General features: G+C 43.0%; 1 protein-coding gene across 1 annotated transcript; it reads right to left on the bottom strand.

Moving 5' to 3' along the window:
- Positions 1–1110: 1110 nt before the first annotated feature.
- Positions 1111–19736, bottom strand: slco1c1 (solute carrier organic anion transporter family, member 1C1; the record flags this gene model as incomplete). Its single annotated transcript, XM_084466345.1, has 14 exons — positions 1111–1378; positions 1641–1758; positions 2036–2100; positions 6497–6669; positions 7869–8034; positions 8151–8346; positions 10417–10581; positions 13465–13710; positions 14514–14612; positions 15055–15201; positions 15404–15525; positions 15774–15906; positions 18757–18898; positions 19638–19736. The coding sequence occupies 14 exons, from the start codon at positions 19734–19736 to the stop codon at positions 1111–1113; spliced, it is 2139 nt and encodes a 712-aa protein (XP_084322471.1).
- Positions 19737–24809: the final 5073 nt, after the last annotated feature.

The raw sequence follows: 24809 nt of genomic DNA, 5'->3' as shown, positions 1-24809 counted from the left end.
GTTTTGTATGATTCTGTCCATGTCCGTCGTACTAGTGGTTACCTTTTACAAAACCATTATTCTCTAAAATTTCTTGTTAGACTGCTTTGTATACATAACAGGACACATTAACATGATCAAAAGGGCACATCAAATGTTTTCCCGTAAGGTCATCATAGTTCTGAGAGTAAGTTAACAAAAGTCTTATGTCAGAAAAAATTAAACACAAACAAGTTTTATACAATTGTAGAAAAACACAGTCACAGTCCTTCTGTTAAATATAATGTTATAAAACCTAAAGTGAAACACTACTCCTATCAATAATATAGACATTTAACATCAACAAAAATACTTGCTACTACAACTAAGGTACTAACAAACGACAGATTTATTAAGAGGTAAGTTTAAGACTTGAGGCACAATTCTCCAGACAACAACCAGCTATTATTGGCTAAGTTATTGCAAGACATGTTCAATTACACACATATCTTAACAATATGTTCATTCTTCACCCTTTGCCTATTTTCTCCCTGTAACCCTTTAGTCAGCCCTGCTCACTATCAGACTTTTAGTTTGAATACATTTAAACCTCAAAGTTGTACCTTTTGTTGGTTGTCTTGTCTCGAGGGACAAGGGCTATAGGAAGAAAACATACAAATACGGAAACCAAAAAAGTGCTGGGGTTCAGAGCAAAGATGGTTTCTAGCAGTAAACCAATCAAATGTCTCGTATCTATGATTGTGAAATGGTAATACATTTCAGTTATAAAGAGAAAAATAAACCCAACAAGAACGGCATTGACATATACTTGAGCCATATAAAAAAAAACATAAATATAACCCACAGTTTCTCAAAACCTACTGTAGGTTCAGCGATGTGGTGGACCCTGTAGTAGTCTGTTCTTAGGAGATGATTAGTCACAGACTGGGATTCCCTGCACATTGTTTTTCTATAATAACATTTGTATATATACACTTGTGTGTGTATGTGTGCGTGTGTGCGTGCAAGTCTGTATCTGTATGTGTGTGTGTGTGTGTGTGTGTGTGTGTGTGTGTGTGTCAGAGGGACAGAGGGAGAGAAAGAGAGTGATAGGTAGAGTATGCATAAGTGGCGTCAGTACGGCGCGAGACGTCACAGACGCGTCTCCCGGTCACGGACCGCCGTCTCACGGACTACCCCCGTCTCACGGACTACCCCCGTCTCGCGGACTACCCCCGTCTCGCGGTCCGCCGTCTCGTCCTTCCCCAGCGCCTCCATCTCTGCTCCGCCGTTGGCCAGAGCCCCCCGGACGGCGTTCCTCTGCTCCTTCCTCACCTGCTGCCGGAGCAGGAGGAACCCCGGGATGCACACCAGGAAGGAGACGCTGCGAAGGCTCAACGTCAGGCCCAGGTAGGCCGTCCTGCAGGGGTGGGAGTGGGCACGCAGTGGGGAGGCACAACACAGTGCTGAGGACATGCTTCTGGCGGTCTCATGTGTGAATGTGCTGCATTGAATTCATTGAATTCACATTGAATGTACCACAACAGAAGCACAGCTTATACAGTTGGTTTTCAATAAAGGAATTAGTGAAATATTTGAAACCTATCTGTGTCAGTACCAAGTGCACTGAACACGTGTACTGATCAGGTTAACTAATACATCCAATCAAATGAGGAGTTTACCTGTAGGCAGCAGTGTTGTAGATCCTGCAGGCCCCGATTCCACCACACCTCTTCTGGCCCCACTTAAGACACGTCATGTCAATGATGGCCCCGAAAAAGATGGGGGCTGGGATGCCGGCTGTGAGGGGATCAAATTAAAATACTCTGGGTGGCTGCATTGTTCCAGGTTGTTGTACTTTTATTTATAATTCATGGAACAATAGTGCCAACTATTGGTGACCTAAAGGATTTACAACAGCATTATCAAAGTGCCATGCATATCCTGTTGCCCACACACTGGTTTGAGTTTGGCTTTAGTGTGTGATAATCTGCATAAAGTTTAACAAAACGTCAGTAAATAAAAGAAATACATCTATAAATCAGAGTAGAAAGGTGATTTAAATGTTACAACTTACCTAGGGTTCGTGTGGCCAGGGCATGGAAACCCAAGGCTAAAGACTTGAGCTGGGGTTCAATGCACCTGCATGACAAAATGCTTATTAAATATAAAAAATAACAAATATGCTATATAGGCCATTTAAATAACGTGATTTACATGTTTACGCGATCTCTGCTCATAACACAAACATTGTTTTCCTAAAATGTTTCTGAGGAATAAACAACAAAAACAAATTTAATTTAAAATGGGTCAGGTTGAAATGATCATGAGAGCATTTCCAACCGTATCTCTTGACGATGCATTTCCTGTTTTGAAAGCAGCAGGACACATGCATGGGGCAGACAGGAGAATGTGAGGCTTGTTACAGTTTTTTTTCAATTGCTTAAGCACAATTTCCAAAACAGGGCCTGTTTTTTTCAAATATACACACAATTAGCACAACCACACACACAATCAGCAGAACATGACCCTTTGCAAAATTAAACACTCTTGTCAAAACTATACACAGATCAAAACCATATTTTGTCACCATATGAAACACACATGCTTCAAATAACTTAATTCTGTTGGAACCAGTTACACACTGCCATTGCTAACCTTAAACACTTTTAACAATTCTACTTCTCAGTGATTAGAGTACCGTTTATGAAGTACACAGCCGTTGAAACGTCCTTATGACAGATAAGGTATATCTGCTAAGATTTGGCTGAACTCTTAGTCCAGCCTCCCTCAGTGTCAATCCATGGTTCAAACTTGCATGTGTGTGTGTGTGTGTCTAAGTGTGTGCGTGCAAGGATTTGTTTGTGTGTGTGTGTGTGTGTGTGTGTGTGTGGTATTTATATGGCTGGGGTTAACCCACAGCACACATATTCCCAAAGTGATTGAGTCCATACAATATGTGTGTTGTGCACACCTGTGTGCATGTGTGTGTGTGTGTGCAAGACTGTAAAACAGAAAATGTGCGTGTGTGTGGAAAAACAGTGAACATGAAAGACTGCAGTGTCTTATATAAAGTAGACTAGTGTGTTGCTGCTGATCTGAAAGTGTATTGATATGATGCAAGTGTGTGTCATTTTGTCATCAGTATGACATTTTGACAAAGGATTCTTAGGTTTTGATAGCAGTTTCAATTTGACATGAATGGTATATTTTCCAGTGTTGTGTCTTATTGCTTGTGTGTTGAGTTTTGACACAATGAGCCAAGTTTTGCAAAAATGTGTTCAAACAACGGGCAAAAGCCGTCATTTGTTAAAACCTATATTGTATTTTGTATCTTGTATCTTGCACACTCTTCCTGAATTCCCTCTCTTGGTGTTCACACAGAACACACTGCCAATCACATTGCTAAACTCCAAAGGCTGTTGTGCAATTAGCAATCTGCAATTTGCTATAGAAGGGTCACAGATGTTTTGTTCACAGTATTGTCTATTTTCTGTTAATGTATCTCTTTAATTTCATACCGTTTTCATCAGTGATTTACAGTAGACTGCCCATTTTGGGTACAAAATGTTATTTTACATCCAACAGGTGACAGTGTAACACTGAACATGCAAAAGCATAATTCTACCGATGAAGCATTCATATAGTGTTTTCCATTCATACTATAGTGTTTTCCATTCTGCACACCAGTGTTCAATGGGTGCTTAGAAATGTCTACTCATATGATGTATGTGTTTGTCATTTGAAAAGAAAATACCATTTAGTGAAGAGTTATCACTGTTTTGATGCCACAGTGTGCTTTTGCAAGAGAGGTGTAGGATTTTGCATTTTGTGTGTGAGTTTTGAGATTTGTCTTTAGGGTTTTGAGAAAGTGAGGAAGTCTATCAGGAAATGTGTTTCAGCAATTGTGAAAAACTGTAAGTGTTTTGCAAATCACTATGTGTATTGTTTTGCAATAGTGTGAGGCTGACATTGTGCTTATAGTGGTGCATATCTGGGCTTCTGCTTCTTGAGTTTAATTGTTTGATAATTGTGTGATACTTTTGACTTTAGTGTTTATGCAATTTTAAACAACTGTAATTCACACTGTCATGTGCTCTGTGTGCCCTATAGGCTGTGGAGTCACGAGGGCTGACAACACAGACCCAACATACAGAGGCTGAATAGTAACTAATCTATAATGGCTCTACTTATGCATGGCTTTCTCACAAGATGTCTCTGACATTTCACTTCTATTGCCATTTAATCATGGCACAATTTCATGGCCGAGTCAAACAGCGTGGGCGATATCCACATGCGTAGCTATAGTCGATGATCATAACTGTCCTTTTAATGACTCTCATCTATAGCCTGATATCATCATATTAACATAGATAATCAGTTCAGATAAAGGCAGGGGGAAAAGAGGACAAAGAAAAGAAAAGGAGCATTGGCAATTAAGGGCCAGTGTGTGTGTGTGTGTGTGTGTGTGTGTGTGTGTGTGTGTGTGTGTGTGTGTGTGTGTGTGTGTGTGTGTGTGTGTGTGTGTGCGTGACTGAATGAGAGAGGGAGAGAATACACATTTATTCATAAAAGATGCATTGATCTGCCAAAAGGTTCCCCCTGGTTAATCAATGAGTTCATCTTTTTTTACTACAACTCCAGCCTTTGAAAAGGATGGCGAGCTCTTTCAGGATATCTCTAATGAGGGTCTGTTACCGACTTACTCTGTTATATTTAGTTCCCCTCTTGGCCCGTATCTTGCCTGCCAGGAATTTTGTCTTGCCACCCTGCTTTTCCTCAGTGTCGCCTATGTATTGACCCCTGTGCTTGGTTCAGCCACCTCACCAGTGAGCGATGTTGTCCAAGTGTTAACCGTTGGTCGTGTGTCCCACCGTCCTCAGAGTCAATCAAAATGTTAACCTTAGTGCTCTGGTCAGCTGTCCCACCTTCCTCAACGGCATCTAAATGTCTTTTCTAAGGGTAACTGGCATGCTTTCCTCAGAAATCAATCGTGATGTTAACCTTTGTACTTCGTAAAACAGTCACAAGGGATAGGACATCCTCTTAAGCACTCTTCTGCTCGATGAGAACACAGGCAACACTGTGTCTTGGGTTAAACACGTGCCCAGCTTGCAATTGTCCCTAGGCTGACCACAGTTCACCCCAGTCCTTGACCTACATACCTGTAGCTCAGACAGAATTAATAGGGTCAGTAGACTTGCTGACTCCACTCCTGGTCACATTTAGAGTGGAGGGCTGACATGTCTTTTCTCCACTAATATTATATTCATATAGTGTATAGGCCTGATAATAATTATATATTACCATTGAATGGTTGTATTATGAACTGTGTGGGACAAAAAGTGTCTCAACATGAGATGATGAGATCTCATGAATGTCTCAACATGACATTGTGAGGTTTGGACAGCACTTGATGCCCAACTTCAAAGGTTCTGACATGGCTTGTTCCTGCTTTGATGTGACCTCAGTCACCTTCCCATGAATAATACAGCTGGAGCTTGGCCTGTTGTAGAAGGGTGAGCATTTCGATAAAGATGTAGGAGCTTTGCCATTTTGTATTGCAGTGACATCCAAGCAGTTTAAATGATCTTTAGGATCAACTGCTCCTAAAGCACATTTGGCAGGATGGTTAGGTACAGAAGTGGTATGCTTGATGCCAATTTTCCAGATGAAAGGTTGTGATTCCTTGGGTGTGAATCGGTGGACATTCAGGTAAACCTGTTCTCGCAAACAGGGTGCGGAGGACTTCAACGGTTATTGTTGATGTGGCATTTTTCACTACGAAGACCTCTAGCCACTTTGAATACACACCAATCACAAAGAGGTACATTCAATCCAGAAAAGGCCCTGGTGATCAATGCCTGGCTACCATATGTAGCTTCTAGCTTACTGCAGCTACGTGTCCCTCAAGGAGCACTTCAAGTTCTTCAAAGCACAGCTCCGGCGGAGCTACAACCCTGGTGCCCCACATGACACACAGATAGTAGCACAGGTCGACTGAAGTATTCAGACTGTGTTTTTAGGTAGTAGGCCTCTCTTGGTTACACCATTGTTTTTTCTCGACCAGTCTCTTGTTTGATTTGTGTACCGATGCCAGGCGAGCTCTCCACCTGGTGTCAGTGGGAACATCTCGGCTGGATCTGTAGATGTGGAGTACACATCTGCAGATCCACACAGCATTTCCATGCTGTGTTGTTCCCTTGTACCCTATCATGTGGTCATGTGCGCCTGAGAACAATGCCCATCTCTGTGAGCATGCTGCAGTCATAGCCAGGGATTGATCTCTCTCTCCCTCTCTCATTCACTTCCTTGAACATCAAGTCACAGCCTTTAGTCATTTTCCAGTTGACCTTTGCTTGAACCAAGTCAATCTCTGGATGTCAACTGACACAAAAGCAACCTCTGCTAGCTCCTGTCCACACTCAGTTAGTCTGGTTAGCTCTGCTTCAAGATTACACATCTATGTCTGACATTATATATTGTATATATAACTAGTGTCTGACATTATACATGATGTATTTAACTTATATCTGACCTTATGAGGAGCATGTAACCGGGGGTCCCACCCAGAGATATGATGAAGGAGGTGATGACAGACAGAGCCAGGAAGTACGGGAACATCCGGTCACAGTCCTCTCTGAGAAGGCACTGGCCCGTCCTGGCTGTCAGGTTACCAGCAGAACCAACACAGCTACAGTGAGAGAAGACCTGGGGGGGGCACGCGCACGCACGCACGCACGCACGCACGCACGCACGCACGCACACACACACACACGCACACACACACACACACACACACACACACACACACACACACCACACATGTATATTAACATACCTGTTTAAATTCATATATCGTCAGTCTCAACTGTCAGCTCCCTAGGGTGTGGACCCTGGTACATTTGTAAACTATAATTCCCCTTAATACATAGTAATTGTGTAGAAGAAATAACTCAAATATTTATGTTTGAATCATTGGCGAATTTCCAAGTGCTATTCATTTACTATATTATTTAATGTATACTACATGTGTTAAACATCATTTGGGTATGTATTTCCCTGTTTCTGGAGAGTCATGATACTGTCTCCAGTAGCCTTGTTATGCATTGAGACCGCATCACTTATTGATAGTCACATGTAAAAGAAGCTGGTCTGAGCTAGCCTCAATGTATTAAACTCAGGTTTAATCCATTGAGGGATTAAACCTACGAATGTTGAAAGATGATTGAGACAATAGATGATGAAGAGATAGAAGAAGAGATAATAAATCAAAGGAGGCTAAGGCCATCCTGCTATGGAGGAAATCCATTTAGCAGCTGAGACATTGATGTTCTACTGCTCATAGACATTGTTTGTATTTATTGATAGCCTTAGGTGCCCGATAATTACATCAGGTTCTATGGGGTACAAAAGGCTTAATGAGTTTATACAAAAATGACAGAAAATAGACAACAATATTTTGTGAACTACGTGAAGGACATCTCCTGAGAAACATCCAAAGGCATCCATGTTTGTTGGTTCAATTCCTTTGCCTCACGGCTGTTTTACAAGCCTGCTGATGGATACTTAGGGTTAGCAGGTGGGCTCTGGGACTTGTTTAAGTGTGATGGAGTCTGTGGCTTTAAAGGTAATCGCGTTATCTCCTATTAGACTGAATATATTTTTGAGGATGTCGACACAAATTATGTGTTAGAAATAAATAATACAGATGAATAATCTTCAATGATGAATATGGTATCACTAATGTATAATAATTGATCATTGGTGCTCCAAAACAATTAAAAACCCACAAGATGCTTGTGATTTTGGCCAAATGGCACAAGACCTACGTCTTGTCCGACCAAAGAAAGAACCGCGGCGGTCCTTAAAGCTACAGCTCTGAGGGAAGCCAGGGTTGCGGTGCTTACAGTGTTGCTCCCAGAGCCAGCGGAGCGGGTGCAGCCGGCCAGACAAGGGGACACATACGTGATGCCGTCCTCCCCACACACCGGGTCCCAATCGTTGGCTGAGCACACGCAGTCTGAGTTGCACGCCGTGAATGCCGAGGGCTTATCGAAGGGCAGCCCGTCCATCCTGGGAGCGGAGAGAGACGGCACAGGAAGATTTACAGAAACAGTTCAGACGTTATAATTATCTCCATGCGTGCACATGATGAAGTGGGCGTGTGTCTCCCCCCCGTTTGGTCTCACCCGTCGTACGGCAGCGTCACCCCGGCCACCTTGGCATTTTCGCAGCTCATGGCGAAGAAGAACAAGGAGAGGAAGTAGCCAATCAGAGAGGTGCCAAAGGCGAACTTGGCCGCGCCCATCAGGCTCAGCTTCAGCTTCTTCATGCACAGACCCCCGGAGAACATGCCCAGCGCCACCGCCGGGATGTTGACCACGCCTGCAGGTAACACAGCGGAGGCAACGTGGCCCGGGTAAATACCCAGGGAAATACCCAAGTAAATACCAAGGGAAAAACCCAGGGAAATACCCAGGTAAATACCCAGGAGACACCCAGGGAAACACCCAGGTTAATACCCAGGTAAATACCAAGGGAAAAACCCAGGTAAATACCCAGGTTAATATCCAGGGAGATACCCAAGTTAATACCCAGAAGGATACCCAGGGAAACATCCAGGGTGATACCCAGGGAGATACACAGGGAGATACCAGGTACAAATAAAGTACTAATACAAGTATAAATTAAAACTGCGCGCAGTGATGAACGGGACCTCGCGCCGGCTTGCAGCCGCCACTACGAGGTCCCGTTCATCACTGCGCGCAGTTTTAAAAAAAAATCGCGCCGGCTTGCGGCCGCGTCACGTGCCGTCGTAACATGTGTGCTGGCAAGATGTGCACATGTTAGGACCGCACGTGACGCAGCCGCAAGCCGGCACGAGGTCCCGTTCATCACTGCGCTCAGTTTTAAAAAAGCGCAGTTTTAAAAAAAATTCGCAAATTTATGTAATCTGTAGAAGCAGAGGTGCCCTGTGGTGTCCTACTGATTGTTTTGACATTAACATGTAAGACCACATTTAACTGAATTACATGTTGTAACAACTTTAACTAACATTATTAACCCTACATCAATGATCCGATAAATTCCCTAGGAGGAGTTAGTTGAAATACAAGGCGAAAAAGTGAAAGAATTCCATTCAAAATGGCCAACTTTGACGGCACGCCACGGACACGCCCTTCAACGTACAGTCACAAATAGCAGGATTTTTGTTCAGCACCACTTCATGACTGTACTGACCAATTTTGAAGCAGATCCGATAAATTCCCTAGGAGGAGTTCATTCAAATACAAGGCAAAAAAGTGAAAAAAATTCAAAATGGCCGCCAAAAGTGAAAATTAGAAATGCAAATAGCCGACTTCCTGTGGGGTTTGGGGCATGGGTCCAAGAGGCTTTTTTGTAGGTATGGGCACATTGTACGTGAATACTGAGTTTCATACATATTGGTGAAACGTGGCGCAGGGGCTGCTTTTTAAAGTTCCTGTAGGGGGCGCTACAAAAAATAGAAACACGAATTTTGGTATGTGAGCTATCGGCACCAGTTTACACGTGTCCTGTGAATTTCATATTCATAACTATTACGGTCTCCGCACAGTGATTTTGAGCCTCTGGCGGCCATGTTGTATTTTAAATCGACTTAATTTTTGGTGAGCAGTTAGAACTTTGGTACCTAATGGCCATTGAGTTGGTCCCGCTCAAATCAAACATTGCGTCTATGAACTGTGGCGATTTTAGTGTCAGGCCACGCCCATTTCGATGCCACGCCCCATTTGAAAATATGTTGACTTTATCTTGTTCAGAATTTGATTCTGAACAACTTTTGTATTGGGGCCAACATCATAGGCGTCCAACTTGACGTTGATATGAGCAATTAACTATTTTCGAGGTTTCAACCACACCACTTTTAGAACTCATTGGTGCTCTAAACTTTATTGTACAGACTAATCCTTAAGTCAGATTGAAGATAATGGGCCATAGATGATATGTGCCAAAGGAATTTTGTCAAAGTCGAAAAACCTGGGATCCTTGGGGAATTTACTGTTTTTAACTAAATTCAAAATGGCGGAAAATATGGCTACCGGAAGTGTTCAGTTCAAGAGACTTTTTTGTTCATCATGAGGATATGCATGTGTGTGCAAAGTTTCATGAGTGTAGGTCAAACCGGTGGCGAGATATGCTTGTGCAAAGTTTGCACTTTTGAACAGTTGCTATAGCGCCACCTAGGGGCGAATGTGAATTTGAGGGCTAGAATATCAAATTTTTCACCAGTCCCCACAATTGCACCAAAAAATTTTGAGTTTTAGAATATGTGCAGGGGGGGAAAAATGCAGTCGAAGTCGTGGAAAATAATAATAATAATAATAATAATAATAATAATAATCACGAGGGTTTCAATAGGGTCCTTGCCAAGTTTGGCTCGGTCCCTAATAAATTACTCTGTGTTTAACAACCTACCCATGAGGAAGTTGGCCTTGGAGGCTGACTGCCCGAAGTGCTGCTCGATGTACTTGGGTTTGTAGGTCACCATGCCGATGAGGGAGTTGAGCTGGATGATGGTAACACACAGGTAGATCAGGTAAATGGGGTTTCCCAGCAAGATCCGCAGGGTCGGGATGAATTCTGTGGAGGGAACGCTGCTGTTAGATACACACTGCAGGCGTCAGATCTCGAGGACTCAGGGTCTTTAAATACTATAATGAGTCTATTGTTTATATTCAAAGTTATATTATTATTGATATTTATTATTTATAAATTATTTCGATTTTATTGTTTTGAAACCCGGCTGCTATACTGGAGAGCCTTTTATAAAACAAAGATATAAATGACAGCAGTAAAACATGCTTAAAGATCCCATGGCATGCTACTTTATGGATGCTTTTATATAGGTGTTAGTGGGCCCCTAATACAGTACTTCCGTACTTCCAGTACGTCCCACAATGAGCTTGCCATAAACATGCCGTTTTTTAGAGGCGGGTCAAGGTGGAGGGTGGGGGTGTGGCCCTGAGCAGCTTGCGGCCACGGTACCATGCGCTAGTGTTTACAGTGCAACACTGAACACTCCGGCTCCAACGTCCTGGAGTCCTGGAGCTCTATATCTAAATAATATCATATTATATATAGATATCTATATTTCCTTAATACACAGGATCAGATGTTATAATCCCTTGTGCCAAAATCCAAGGAAAACACATATTCAGAAGCCCCTGCCAAAACCAACCTTATAAGCACTACTAAGCTACCAACCAAAGGTGAAAAACACAAGACAAATGGCCCAACTAGCAGCAGCAAATACAGCCGTATGCAGTATGCAGCATTTCATTGGGGTTATCAAGTGGGCATCCTCTTTCACCGATGTTTCGTTAAGTTAGGCCCACGACACCTCCTGAGGGCTTAACAATGAAACCAGCATCCTGGAGTCACCCCCCTCTATACTGCCACCACATTGCCACATTTAATGCATCTAAATACTCTTTCCTGCATCGTATCCCTAGCCCTACCCCTAACCCTGACCAAACAAACACGTTAGCACATTAGTCAGCTGGCTTACCTTAGCTTGCACTCCAGGAAGTATGTTTTCTCCTTACCCAGCCATTCACTTGCTCGTTCTGCTGCCAAGGACATGTTACTAACCGCCTGCCTCAGACGTCCACAAATGCCCAGTTCAGTCAGCAAGCTAGTAGCAGATCTAGCCACGAACCCCCGCACACCGATTTCAATAGGCCTTTGTCGCACATCTTACAGTCTCCTCCTGTATATGTATTTCCTCCACTACCATTTTCCTCTTTTCTCCTGCAGAAGCCTTACCCCACGAGGGTTTATCTGCATCCCTCCCTAAGCCCCCCCGCCCATGCTGAACATGGCCCATGATATCCCTATGCCTAAGTTCTGATTGAGCTTGCTGAACCGTGTTTTGGTTTCCATTTCCTCCCTGCGTTAACTGTGGGTGCAACCCTCCTCACCACTGGGTCCTTGGACTGAGTAAGAGTCATTTCCAGTCTAACCTTAGCACATTTAAATTCTTCTGTCACATTAGATATTGGCAACTCTACAATGCCCTTCCCATACAAGGCTACGCTGCTTAGGCAGCGTGGGAGCAGCGTGGGAGCCACTTCCTGAAAAAAGAGTTGATCATTTTTTCCATCCTTTCTACCTTTGACAGAGGAACTTCATACACTGTCAATGGCCACATTAGCCGAGGCAATAAACCAAACTGCAGACACCACAACTTAAGCTTACCTGGAAGCCCTGACTTGTCTATTTTTGCAATACCTTGTATAGTTTCCTGTCTCAATTCTTCAACCTGTGACTTATCACATATATATGTGATATATATAATATAATATATATTATCACGGCCAAATATGTGCGCCTCCAGATGATATTATGAATCTCAAACGACTGCGTTTGGTTCTCCGACGTCTCTGGTTCTCTCTTGTTCTCTGGTTCTTCCACTTCCACGTCAATCTTAAGTACAGACTGAACCGCGAAATGGAGGAGAAAGGGATTGTTGCCCGCGATTGTCTCCCGCCGAAGCCCCACTGCCCGCTGCCCGCAGCCTGCTGCCGAGGCAGCGGGCGCCTGCTGGTGCCTGGTTCCCAATTCCTTCTCAACCATGGCCGAGATAACCCCCACTACGAGTCTCGTTGTGGAAATACAAGACTAGTCTTTTCACCAAATGGGAGCTTTACGCAAGCTTGCTTTATTGTGTTGCGTGGTATGCGCCATAATACCAACAGCAGTTATCCAAATAAGTGTACAACACTATACAGTGTGTGTATTCACACACACACATGTGGCACTCGCACGGTCCTAGCTCATTGTCTCATTGGCGGGCCAAATTCTCTGGGTGGGCAAAGTAGAGAAAGGGGAGGTAACCTATGACGACATATGGGGCCAGATCCCAAAACGGCACGTTTGAGCTTTCCTTTTTTCAAAGGCAGAGCAAGATACCTACTGCTCGTTTTACACCTAACGCAATTTTAGCTACTATTTTAGCTATAGGCAGGCTAGGGGAACTCATATTAATGTTAGAAAACCTCATAAAGTGAAATTTTCATGCCATGGGACCTTTAACATCTACAACTCATGCCTCGCATGTCAAAATAAAATGTCTTAAATGGGTTAAAAATGTTACCAGGAGTACATTTCAATCAACCATTCTAGGAGGATAATTATAGGTAGAGGAGGATTAGAATCACTATTCTCATAGTGATACAATTTGTCTTCATGACACTGGCATTATACAGCGTGAAATGTATCCACTGTCAGAAAACTGCTCTAGATGCAACAATGTTCATCATGAGGAGACGCACGTGACTGTCGGTCAAAGGGGTCAGGAAATATGCTTGTTCAAATATTAGCATTTTCAGAAAATTGCTACAGCGCCACCATAGTATTATAACAATAATAACAAGATACATATAAGGTTGTATGTTTGTTGTCCTATAAAAAAATAAAATAAAAATACAACACAAAATACAAAACTTTCCAAAACCTACGTACCTTTGGCCATCTCCAGGAACCCGGTTGGCTCATCTGCGGGGTACTTGTGCTCCAGCAGAGGGGAGTCTTTGATGAAGCTGGTCTGCTCCGGGGTGCACCGCGCTGCGCCCCTCTGCCCAATGGGCAGGGAGCGCGGAAGGAACCAGAAGGGGATGGCCGACAGGAGAGTCAGAACCCCGGCTATGAGGTAGCCCAGCCACCAGGCCCCCACCCACCGGGAGTCTGAGGGCCCGATGGAGATGGTCTCTGGACAGGGACGAGTTAATGAGTATGAATATGTACAGTGTTTTCTGCATTGATATGGGAGCAATTTTCACGTCACGTTTAGTTATTTGGCAGATGCTTTTATCGGAATCGACTTACATTGAATTCAGATACATGTGGTTAATGAGCAGTTAGGGGTTATGTGTCTTGCTCAAGAATACAGACAGGTAGGTTGTGGATATGGGGATCAAAGCCAGTTACTTTCATTGGGGAGTCAAATACCCTAACCACTACAGTTCATTATCCGACCAACTTTACATTGAGAATTACCTTACCATAGGGTGACCAGATTTCCTGAAACTAAAACCGGGACACTTTGTGCAAGACCGTAGTGCATGTGAGGTCATAGACACAGATATTAGGCTCAATTTCAACATGTTGGACCAGTGGTGGCTGGTGATTAAATTTGTGGGTGGGGCGCAGTCAGGGACGGTGGGTCTGGGGGTCCTCCCTCCGAAAATGTTGATTTGGTAGATGTGATTTCCTGTATTCTGGTGCATTTTGGGGATGGCCATTACCTAAAAATTCATTCAGATTCATAGCCTACATCCTGACTTGCAGGACCTGTCCCGGTAAAACCGGAATGTCTGGTCATCCTACCTTACCACTATGTGATACATACCACTTAGCTGAAGTGAAGGTAAAATCTACTATCATGTATTCTAGCCAGAATATATCTTGGATATCGCTTCGCAAAATGTCATGCGAGATAACCCTTTAAAAATGTCCTGAAAAGCTTTCTTGTAAGCCAAAGGTAAAGTTAAAGTATCTGTGTAGGCACTCACCCATGTTTACAAATCCAATGTCCACATAGATTTTGGCGCACATGGACCCCAACAGGTAACCGAACACAGGGCCCACAACCGAGATGGTTTGCACGCAGCCTGGTATATCCATAACACAGAACACAAATAAATTAAGAAACACATGAAGAAGGCTAATGTCAGTGTACATGCTGTATGCTGATGTAAAATCACTTTAGGTGAGCTTCCACCACAGTATTCATTTATCAAGTGAGAATTTACAGTCAACGGACAAATACATACCAACAAAGTTATGAATGAAGAGGCAGCTAAATGTGTAACATTGTAATGGAATTGTGTCCTATTTTGTACATTGTACATTACATCCATCAAAGGTTAATCCAATGCTTGAGCTCCTCACACAAATACATACTCTCAACACCCCCAGAGCAATCATCACTTCAACAAGTCTGAACTAACCAAGTGAGCCGAACGGCAACACCAGAGGAAAATGTAATAAAATGTATATCTAAAAAATAAAAATACAACCGTTACAAGTAGCATGTGTTTCTGCTTCTCTTACCGACATACAGAGCAGCGTTCTCCTGGCTGGCGAAGTCGTCTATGTAAGAGATCCCTAGAGGCTGGACAGGCGTCTCTCCTATTCCCCGCAGAACGTTTCCCAGCAGCACGTAGATCCACATGGACATGTTGGACTCTCCTTCACATTCTGGTAGCCACACAGGACCGCACTACAGATGACCATTAATCTATATACACCTCATATGTTTGTGTGAGTTTGTGTGTGTGCAAGTGTGTATATGTGTATATAAGTGTGTGTGTGTGTGTGTATATGATTGTGTGTGTGTTGTGTGTGTGTGTGTATATGATTGTGTGTGTGTGTGTGTGTGTGTGTGTACATATGAACCTACTTGTGTTTGGCACGCCGGGCAGGACGCTGCCTTGGGCCACGATGGCGGCTGAACTCTTTGGGCATGGAGACAGGCTGTTGGTGGAGTTGATCTCCCAGCGTACCGACGTCTCAAACTCATAGCTGCACACACACAACATAAGCAAGGCCCTTTTAGGTGGTTCAGCAGATTCAGATATTCACATGAACCCATGTTTAGCCTTCATGGCCACATTCATAGGACGAATGCAAACACATACCTGCAAACATATCAAATCACACAACAAACTGAAAACATGCCCTGAGAGACCGTCCCCGGTTGAGACGTGTTCAACAGAATCAGGGTGTCACATCATAGTTCTGGGGAGGTGTCTGCCTGCCTCCGTACTCACCGGCCGATGATGAAGTGAGGCAGGGCAATGATGAAGGTGCCAATAGACATCAGCAGACAGCCCATGGCGATGATCTTTGGCCGGTGGAGCTTTGCTCCAAAGTAGCTGACAAACGCAATCACCAACAGGTTCCCTTTGAAGGAAGAGCATGACAGAGGAAATGCGATTGATTGAAAAAAACCTTCCTTTATATTTGATTAACGTTTGTTTTTTGAGCTAAACAATTTTTCCATTACGAGCCATTCGTGTCGAATGCGATGTTGTGAAATGTGACGGTATGCTTTTGTTTTTGTGCTGTTCGTGAATAATTTTACTGTACAGAGCGAAATAATTATGCATGACAATACATACACATTTCTATTGTAAAGTAGGCATTGGAATTGGCATCGAATTGGAAGTGGGACTTTAAAAAATATAGATTTAAAAAAGGTTTAATATAGCCTCATCTTGAAAATATACTGCCCTTACTACTTCACATGAACCTTGGTTAGAGAGTGTGCTATTAAAGTGACAAAATATCAGACCAAGTGTGAAACCCTTTGAGAGCAGAAACTTGCAAAAAATACTAGTTGGTTTCTGTGTGTCTGTGCAAATTAATGGGACTATGTAGTGCATGTAAGGCATCATAAAGTGTTTATTTAGGTTGCCTGCATTTGTGCAGGCAACATAAATAAACACAAGGAACAGGCAAGGATCAGCTCATGTTAATGCAAATCACTTGTGGATGACAATCACTTGATTGAGTAGATAGTATTTCAAAAGCTAACAACATAAAAAGATATTCACAAACATAGCAGCAAAGGAAGACTAGGGAGACAGCAAACCAAATACAGCAAAAAAGACTAACTGTAGAGACTACGTGAACCAAACTAACAGTGGCTGAGAGGCTGAGGTTGGGCTTGCTTCCTTGTTTGACACACTACCAAAAAAGACAGTAATTCTTAGAATATGCACAAAGTCTAATCAAGTCAAAGTAATTACATGGCTTTCTCTGGAATTGCAGAAACCAAATAGTGCAAGACATTAGCATAGACAAAGGCCTAAAGTCAATTTTGGGACAGAGACAGAGAATTAACTAACTATAAACTAACTATTAATTAACTATTAATTAACACGAAGCTGCGACAACATGAAAGAAAGGATAGAGATAGAAAGAAAGATGGAAGACAGAACGGAAGGCAAAAGCCAGTGAAATAATAAGGAAGATAGAGTATACATTTACACATGGGTTTAGGTTTATCATTATTTATTGACCCTGCTTTTCTCGTTAGAGATTAGCAACCTCCACAAGAAATCTGCTCCTTTCATTTCTCTGCTTTCATCTGCTCTATCCCCCCCACACACACCCTTCTCCTTCTTTATGCTTCCCTCCACCATGTTCTGTTACCATGGAAACCGTCCTATGGAAACAGCCTGTTGCCTCCACCACGCAAGAGCCACAGCATACATGCAAGGTGAGAGAACAAGATGGAGTTTAGATTAGAGAGCTACACACACAGACACACACACACACACACACACACACACACACACACACACAAACACACAGATGGAGACAGAGAGACAAAGAGAGAGAAAGAGAGAGAGAGAGAGAGAGGGAGAGAGAGAGAGAGAGAGAGAGAGAGAGAGAGAGAGAGAGAGAGAAAGGGAGAGGAGAGGGAGAAGGAGAGAGGGATAGAGAGAAGGGGAGAAGGAGAGAGAAAGGGAGAGGAGACGGAGAAGGAGAGAGAGGTAGAGGGAGAAAGAGAGAGACCCAAGAAGGTGTTCACTACTGTAATGTGTTCCAGCTGTAAAAGTCACATTTTGCTCAAGAAGACACAATACTGCCAAACTCTCTGAGCAAAGGTAAGGTAATGTGAATGCATGGTCCCTGGAGACAACATACGAAAACTTTATTAGCATTCCATGTGTTCTCTACTGATTATTTCGTCAGATAACCACAAATGGATCAGCTGCCTTCCAGGAACAGAAGGTTACAGAAAAGGTTGCATTATTAGACCTATTGCTGTTAAGCGGTCAGGACTAACCTATAAAGCAGCCTAACCCATAATAAGCACAGAGGAGAAGATAGCTACAAACTATAATTCTGCAATACAAGTCAAGCTAAACACTTGGCGAATTGGTATGGATTTCCTTTGCGTGATTATATAATTTTGGTCTGACTACATAATGGAAGATAGATGCAGTGTGTCTAGCCTGACTCAAGGGGAGCTATTGCTTCCTGTGGAATAGAGTAAATAACACAATACTCATTCTTCATGTTTTTTTCAGTTCCTCAGGCTTAGTGGCAGGCTTAGTCACAAAAATCAAAACAAAAAAATGCATTAATGAGGTTAAGAAAAGTCAGTATGTAGTCGTGTTGACATACATCTTCTTGGGGTGTCAATTCGGCTCCGAAACTAGGCGTGATGGATTTATTTGTCTCAAGTAAGTTTGCTGAGAAATATATGTATCGCATTAATTAATTCATACAATCTCCATGGCATGTCATGATAAACTGTACCGTGACCCAATTTGCCCCCGGGGTGATTATGATTCTGTGATAGGGAACGGCAGCAGTAGTATATCATCAACTCCCTAGGAAAGACACTTTGGTGGCACAACAAATCCTTTCAACACAGCCATAAGGACTGGCATGCTAACAGCTTATTCACCGGAACAGGATAATTTTGGGGGGAGAGTTGGGGGAAATATCTCATGAAAACAACCACCACCAACACATCATTCACAAAAATGAAGCATCTCCTTCTTTCTCTCCTTCTCTCTCTCTCTCACACACACACACACACACACACACACACACAAACAGACAAACACACACTTCCACCTCCCTTGTGTTCCTACAGGACTTGATAATAAATACCTTAAATACCTCAGATGTGTTACGCAAGACAGGACGTCACTGGGGGGCGAGCCCGTGACACGGCGCCATAAGCAGAGCACCGGAGAACAGTGGTGCGTGGCGCTCCGCAGGCTTACTCACCGACCTCAAAGCTCCCGTCGATGACGCCTATCAGGTAGCTGGGTATGTCGAAGCGTCTCTCCAGCTGGGTTATTGTGCTCTTCATGTAGCTCCCCGACAGAGACTTGGAGAAATAGGCGAAGGACAAGGCCCCCAAAAACATCTGCAGGAGAGAGAGAGAGAGAGAGAGAGAGAGAGAGAGAGGGGTGGGGGGGGGGGGGGGGGGGGGAGAGAGAGGAGAGAATTAATGAAAGAACGAAAAAGAACATATGCATATATACAAATGCAAATATTACATCTCTTCATTTGCCAAAAAGCTAATCTTACTCACAGCCCTTGGTAAATATGTATCCACTATATATGCAAAGAGCAAAGAGAGCTATTGATATTCCAACAGAGTGCATTCATGCTGCTCTACCCACATGGGGGTTGTATCACAACAACCTTTCTGTTCTGATTACTAGGTCAAATGCAGAGGAAACGTCATTCAACTTTCATTTAACTTTCTTGAATGGTTGGACTGTAATGAAGTGTTGATAATCAGATTGGGTCATTTGATCACGAGCATGGACTTAAGAAAACCTTAGCTGTCACCTTGTCCACTGAACTCAGGAGGAAAGGTCTGCAACTAATGCTCTGATTAGTTGACACTGCCTGTTATACATTGTCTTCTATTTCCCACAGAAAGAGATAACTGGGCAAATGTTTAAACGGGATAGTTTTTGTTTTACAGTAGACACTTTTAAAAAACAAGCTTTTAAAAACAAACAGACATTTGGCAGTAGATACAGAGAGCAAGCCCAATGTGCCATTTATGTGGGTCTCCGATTGTAAACCAATGAAGAACAAACATCGTATGGCAACGCATTAGACCAAACCATTCGCCACATTTCATGTCCTACCTTAAGGCTAGAGCAAGGGGACGACGAAATTGCATCTCTACTCGGGGCGTTAGATCTTCCATTCTCCGCTGCGCGGCCCTGTTCGGCTCCGACCGCCATCCTCCACAAATAGCAGGCGCTCTTCTTAGCCCCAGTCTCACCAGTAATGTAATTTCTGGGTCTTGATGCATGCAGTCCTGTGATGGATAATTGAAGCATGTGATCCACTTCTCATCCTTAGCACAACCACTGAAGTGTGTTTTTGGCAGAAAGGAGAGGAAACATTATCAGACACATCAGCCGTTATCAGACACTATGTTTGTCTTTGTGTTTTCGCATCTTATTTTGGAGAATGAAACACTGTGCATCATCAGTAGGCATGCTACAATGCTTTGCCCTGGGTCCAACTCCAGATGAATGCTAAAGCGTTCCTTCGTTATGTTATACCCACAGAAAGACAAAAGGAAGGTTAACACAGACAGCCTACGACTTTTGACTTTTTACATTGTATCCTTCATCAATTCTTATTTTGTCCATTCAAGACCAGTATGAAACAATGATCAACCCACACCGCTGCTAGCTAACCCACTGCTTTTCATCTAAAAGAGTTGCTTTTGGGACGGGCTTAGTTTTTCCAACACCGTTACTAATGTGTATAGGCTAGCCTGGTGGAGGCAGGGATGGTACCAGATAACCTCTGATCACCACCAATTATTCATTCCTATTTAGTGTTATTGTTGTTGTCAGATCCACTTGCTCATATTACATGCACAGGCAACCACAAGAACTGGAACACACACACGCACGCACGCACACACACACACACACACACACACACACACACACACACACACACACACACACACACACACACACACACACACACACACACACACACACACACACACACACACACACACACACACAGGCTTTTCTTATTAGATCAATAGCTCAATCTTAGAATACTTGTACTTCGATTGAACATAATGCTCTTTACAGGAACAAAAATGTCTTGAAGTTGACAGTTGTGCAACAAGTTGTGCATATTCTTGATTGACAGTAATTAAAGGCAGTTTATATTTATGCTTTAGGCCATCTGCATACTTGCTCATCTAGGCCTATAGGGCCTAAGTGTTTTTTAAGTGTCAACAACGTGGCTACATGGTAAGCGCTAGTGTAAAGAAGTAAACGGAAAACAATTGATTTATTGAATTAAGTGAAATTATCTCGCATTTGGCTTGCGTAACGTATCGACCCCTCATTTGAGTCTCTCATAAATCATTTTTTAAAGCCATACCAATAGGGTCATCTTTGCATGATAAGGATTGTATGAGTGGCAGCATAAATGGAGTTAGCCCGTCAAAACATAGAACATAATTTATTCGACTGGTCACCAACAATGCTCTGAGACGCGCTGCCCTTAACGCGTGTCTTTCCGGGAGGAACGTCGGTGATCACAATCTACAAATACACGACTCAACGCTATTGGAAACCCCTCTTTGGCCAGACAGAATGTAGTCATATGAGCAAGTAGGTGTCGAGAGAGGGACCCTTTTGAGACATAGATCGTACGGGATTCCGCATGTTTGCCTTCAGAGGACTGTGTTATTGTGTTAGGCCCTATGACCCTCGAACATAGACACGGATGGAGAGAGTAGCGATTCAACATCTCTGAGCGAGACACATCTACATGTAACCTTTAAGTCGACATGTACAGATAGAAAGGTCGAAAGATCGAACACATTTCAAGCTAAGCCAAGCTAAGTCGAGGTGAATACAGTACAGGTGGGCTTCAAACCGCCAGGTTATAGCCTATTACAACAAACCATGCATAAGGTTAAGGTTATGACTTGCCAGTTGTGTTGTTACGTAACACAACTGGAACCAGAGGATCATTGGAGAAAGGGAAACTTTTAGAGTTGCACGGAGAGAAGAGACCACGGAACCACCTGATGTCTATTTTACTGCAGGCTATCTACTTTAGTTACAATAAACGATTGGACCTTTTTTTGCAGGTATATAAAATATAAATCAATGATCTAAAAAAGCATAACCCTAACCCTTACCCCATAATAAAAAAAACATTTAGCCTATAGATAATTCAACGAATATTACTTACCAAATATCTTGTGTGGTCAACGTGTGTCCTTTGAGCCTGCAAGCCGAGATGAGTGAGCCAGCGCCTGCAGACCGAGGGGAAGTTATCCCAGGCATGGGGACGACATGACGAGGAGGAATGGAGCCCCGACGGCTCTGCTATTCCAGCCCTGTTACCTGGATCCTGGTATATAGAGGTTTAATTAAAGGACGCAAGTCAAACCGTTGAAGGTGTTTCCCAAAATACAGTCCTCGGTGAACTTCATGCTCATCCGAGAGAGCGTCGTCATTATAAACATAGAGGTGCGCTCTCCCACGGACCTGGAGCCGCACGTTCAGCTCAGCCAGTGAGGATCGGCAGCAGCAGCGTACAGTATGGAGGAGGACTGTGTCACAATAACATCTGAACCATATAAAGATCCTTTTCGGGTCCTCTCTCTCTCTCTCTCTCTCTCTCTCTCTCTCTCTCTCTCTCTCTCTCTCTCTCTCTCTCTCTCTCTCTCTCTCTCTCAGAGCCACCAGTTGTTTCAAATAGCAGTTTTATATCACCATACAAAGGCACGCACGCACGGGGTATATAGGCTAGGCTACAGTGTATGAAATTGCAAAAGGGTAAAAGCGACGCCTTAATCGACGTCAAATACGGAGTTTTATAAAAACGCAGACGGTTCCAAACGCCGTTTCCCCGCTTTTCCTCAACTCTAAAACGGCATTTTGGACTGATTATGAAAACGCGCTCAATGCGCTTGACGCGTTCAATAGCGCGTTTTCATAACAATCAAATGAGCTCATCCTCTTGATTCTCACAGCCAGGAATAATGAACCGTCTTTAGGCCTACCCGACTCAACTCTTACTAAAGTCAGATTAGGTACTCTTACCAAAGTCGGACCAGATCGACTATTACCAAAGTCAGACCAGATCAACTCTTACCAAAGTCAGACCAGATCAACTATTACCAAAGTCAGACCAGATAGACATTACCAAAGTCAGACCAGATAAACTATTACCAAAGTCAGACCAGATAGACATTACCAAAGTCAGACCAGATCAACTATTTCCAAAGTCAGACCAGGTCAACTATTACCAAAGTCAGACCAGATTAAGTATTACCAAAGTCAGACCAGATCAACTATTTGCAAAGTCAGACCAGATTCACTATTACCAAAGTCAGTATTTCTCTCGTTCTCGCTGTGCATTACTTCACTACACTATGTGGACCTATAGTCTCTATCGGGTGTTTAACCATGTCCAACTCAGTACTACACTTGGACAACTTGGACGTTGGTTAATTGGTTAGTTGATTGGGTGAAGAAGGTGCATAATTACTGGCTGCGAGAATCAAGAGAAGGAGCTAATTTGACTTATGAAAACACTCAATTGAACGCAAAACTGGCTTTGAGACAGTGTTTTGAATGACTAAATCGTAATGAAATACAACGGCGTAAAAAACTACGAGTTTAATGAATACCCGTCTACAATGAAGTGTAGTTTTTACCCTTTTGGCCTTCAATACATATATTATTTGATAATATGTACTGAATAGTTTATTCAAATAATATGTAGAGATGTAAGCTACTGCATGACACTAGCATGTAGTGTGGTAGTCTTCAACATATAATATTCATTATACTAAACATAAATTGGCTACAAAACGATTTCAGGCTTTACAAAGGGTAGGCCTAATATCTTATAACCATGAATTTCTACAAAGCCTCGTCCCTCTCATCGGTTCTCATTCTCCTCGACCTGTCCGTGGCGCCCCACTCTCCACTGCCTCACTCCTGGTTACACCAAATAAACCTGTTCACCTTCACTCCAACTCCTGTCCTGTCTCTGTGTTCTGCTCTTGGGTCCAGCAGCTATCGCTCCCCTAACACCACTCTTGACACTGGTGTCCCTCAAAGCTCTGTACTGGGACCCCTTCTGTTCTCACTATATACCAGATCCTTGGGCTCTGTAATCACATCACACATTTTTCCCTATCACTGCTGACAACACTCAACTATTCCTCTCTTTCCCCTCCTCTGACAACACCTCCTCTTATTTGCAATATATGTTGAGTGTCAAAGATGACACTGGGATAGGTTAGCTGGGCCAAGATCTCAACCTCTTCACAGTCTGTTGCCAGAGAATTGGAACAGTTTGTTGTCAGAGAATTGGAACGCTTGTCAAAACCTGGCAATGTTCTGAGAAACCCACATGACCCACTGCTCACTGAAAATGGCTTAAGGAGGAAGCCTTGAGTTATCTGTAAGATATACACCTTTACATTGCAACATACAGTACCTTCTTTTAGTTGAGCACTTATGCGGAGTATGCATAGCCTGTAAGTTGCAGAACACCTATCTGTCCAACGTTTCTGCCAAAATCAAGGGGCCAATTGGACCACCTATGGGCTCCTTGAGGTGTGTTGTGCTTCAGATTACAGATTTCATTACGTCACATATCAATGCAGCTGATGTAGCCATAGCAACACTGTGAAGGCAAATGCCACTTTGATGCATCCACTTTTACAGCATACATAAGACTGAAGCCAGGCTTTTGTGGTGTATTCATTAGCCTGTTGGACAGATATACAATATTTTATTATTATTACAATTGTTTTCCCCTGAGCTATGAGTTTAGAGCTAAGAATGAACCCTGCATATTTTACAATTCAAATTTCCAAAAATTGAGGTGAGGCAAATAAATTGTCTTTGGGATTTTTCAGGTGTTAATCAAAGAGGCCCACCATTACATTGTGAGTGAAGGAACAACTGCATAAACAAAAACATAAACAATATTTGTTGGACCGTGGGTGGCTTTGGGGTTGAAATATAAATGTTCCTGAGGGCAGAAGAAATAGCAGAATCCAGAAAGCCAATGTTTTAATATTTAATTTAATTAACTTGCAAAAATGCAGTGTGTGTTTGTATGTGTGTGCATATGTGTGAAATGTGTGTGTGTGCACATTGGTGTGTCACTGCATGTGGACTTTTCTCAGATGTCATAATCCTAAAGCAGGGATCTGAATTGTTTGTTTGAACAATGACGCACTGTGTTAATTCATCAGCATTGGTGTATGTATTTTCCCACAGTGCTGTTAGTGTTGTGTT

Source organism: Micromesistius poutassou, assembly GCF_964030765.1.
Source record: "Micromesistius poutassou genome assembly, chromosome: 4".
Classification (NCBI taxonomy): Eukaryota; Metazoa; Chordata; class Actinopteri; order Gadiformes; family Gadidae; genus Micromesistius; species Micromesistius poutassou.
Note: the sequence above shows the minus strand (reverse complement) of the source record. Positions and strands in the feature narration are given on the sequence as shown.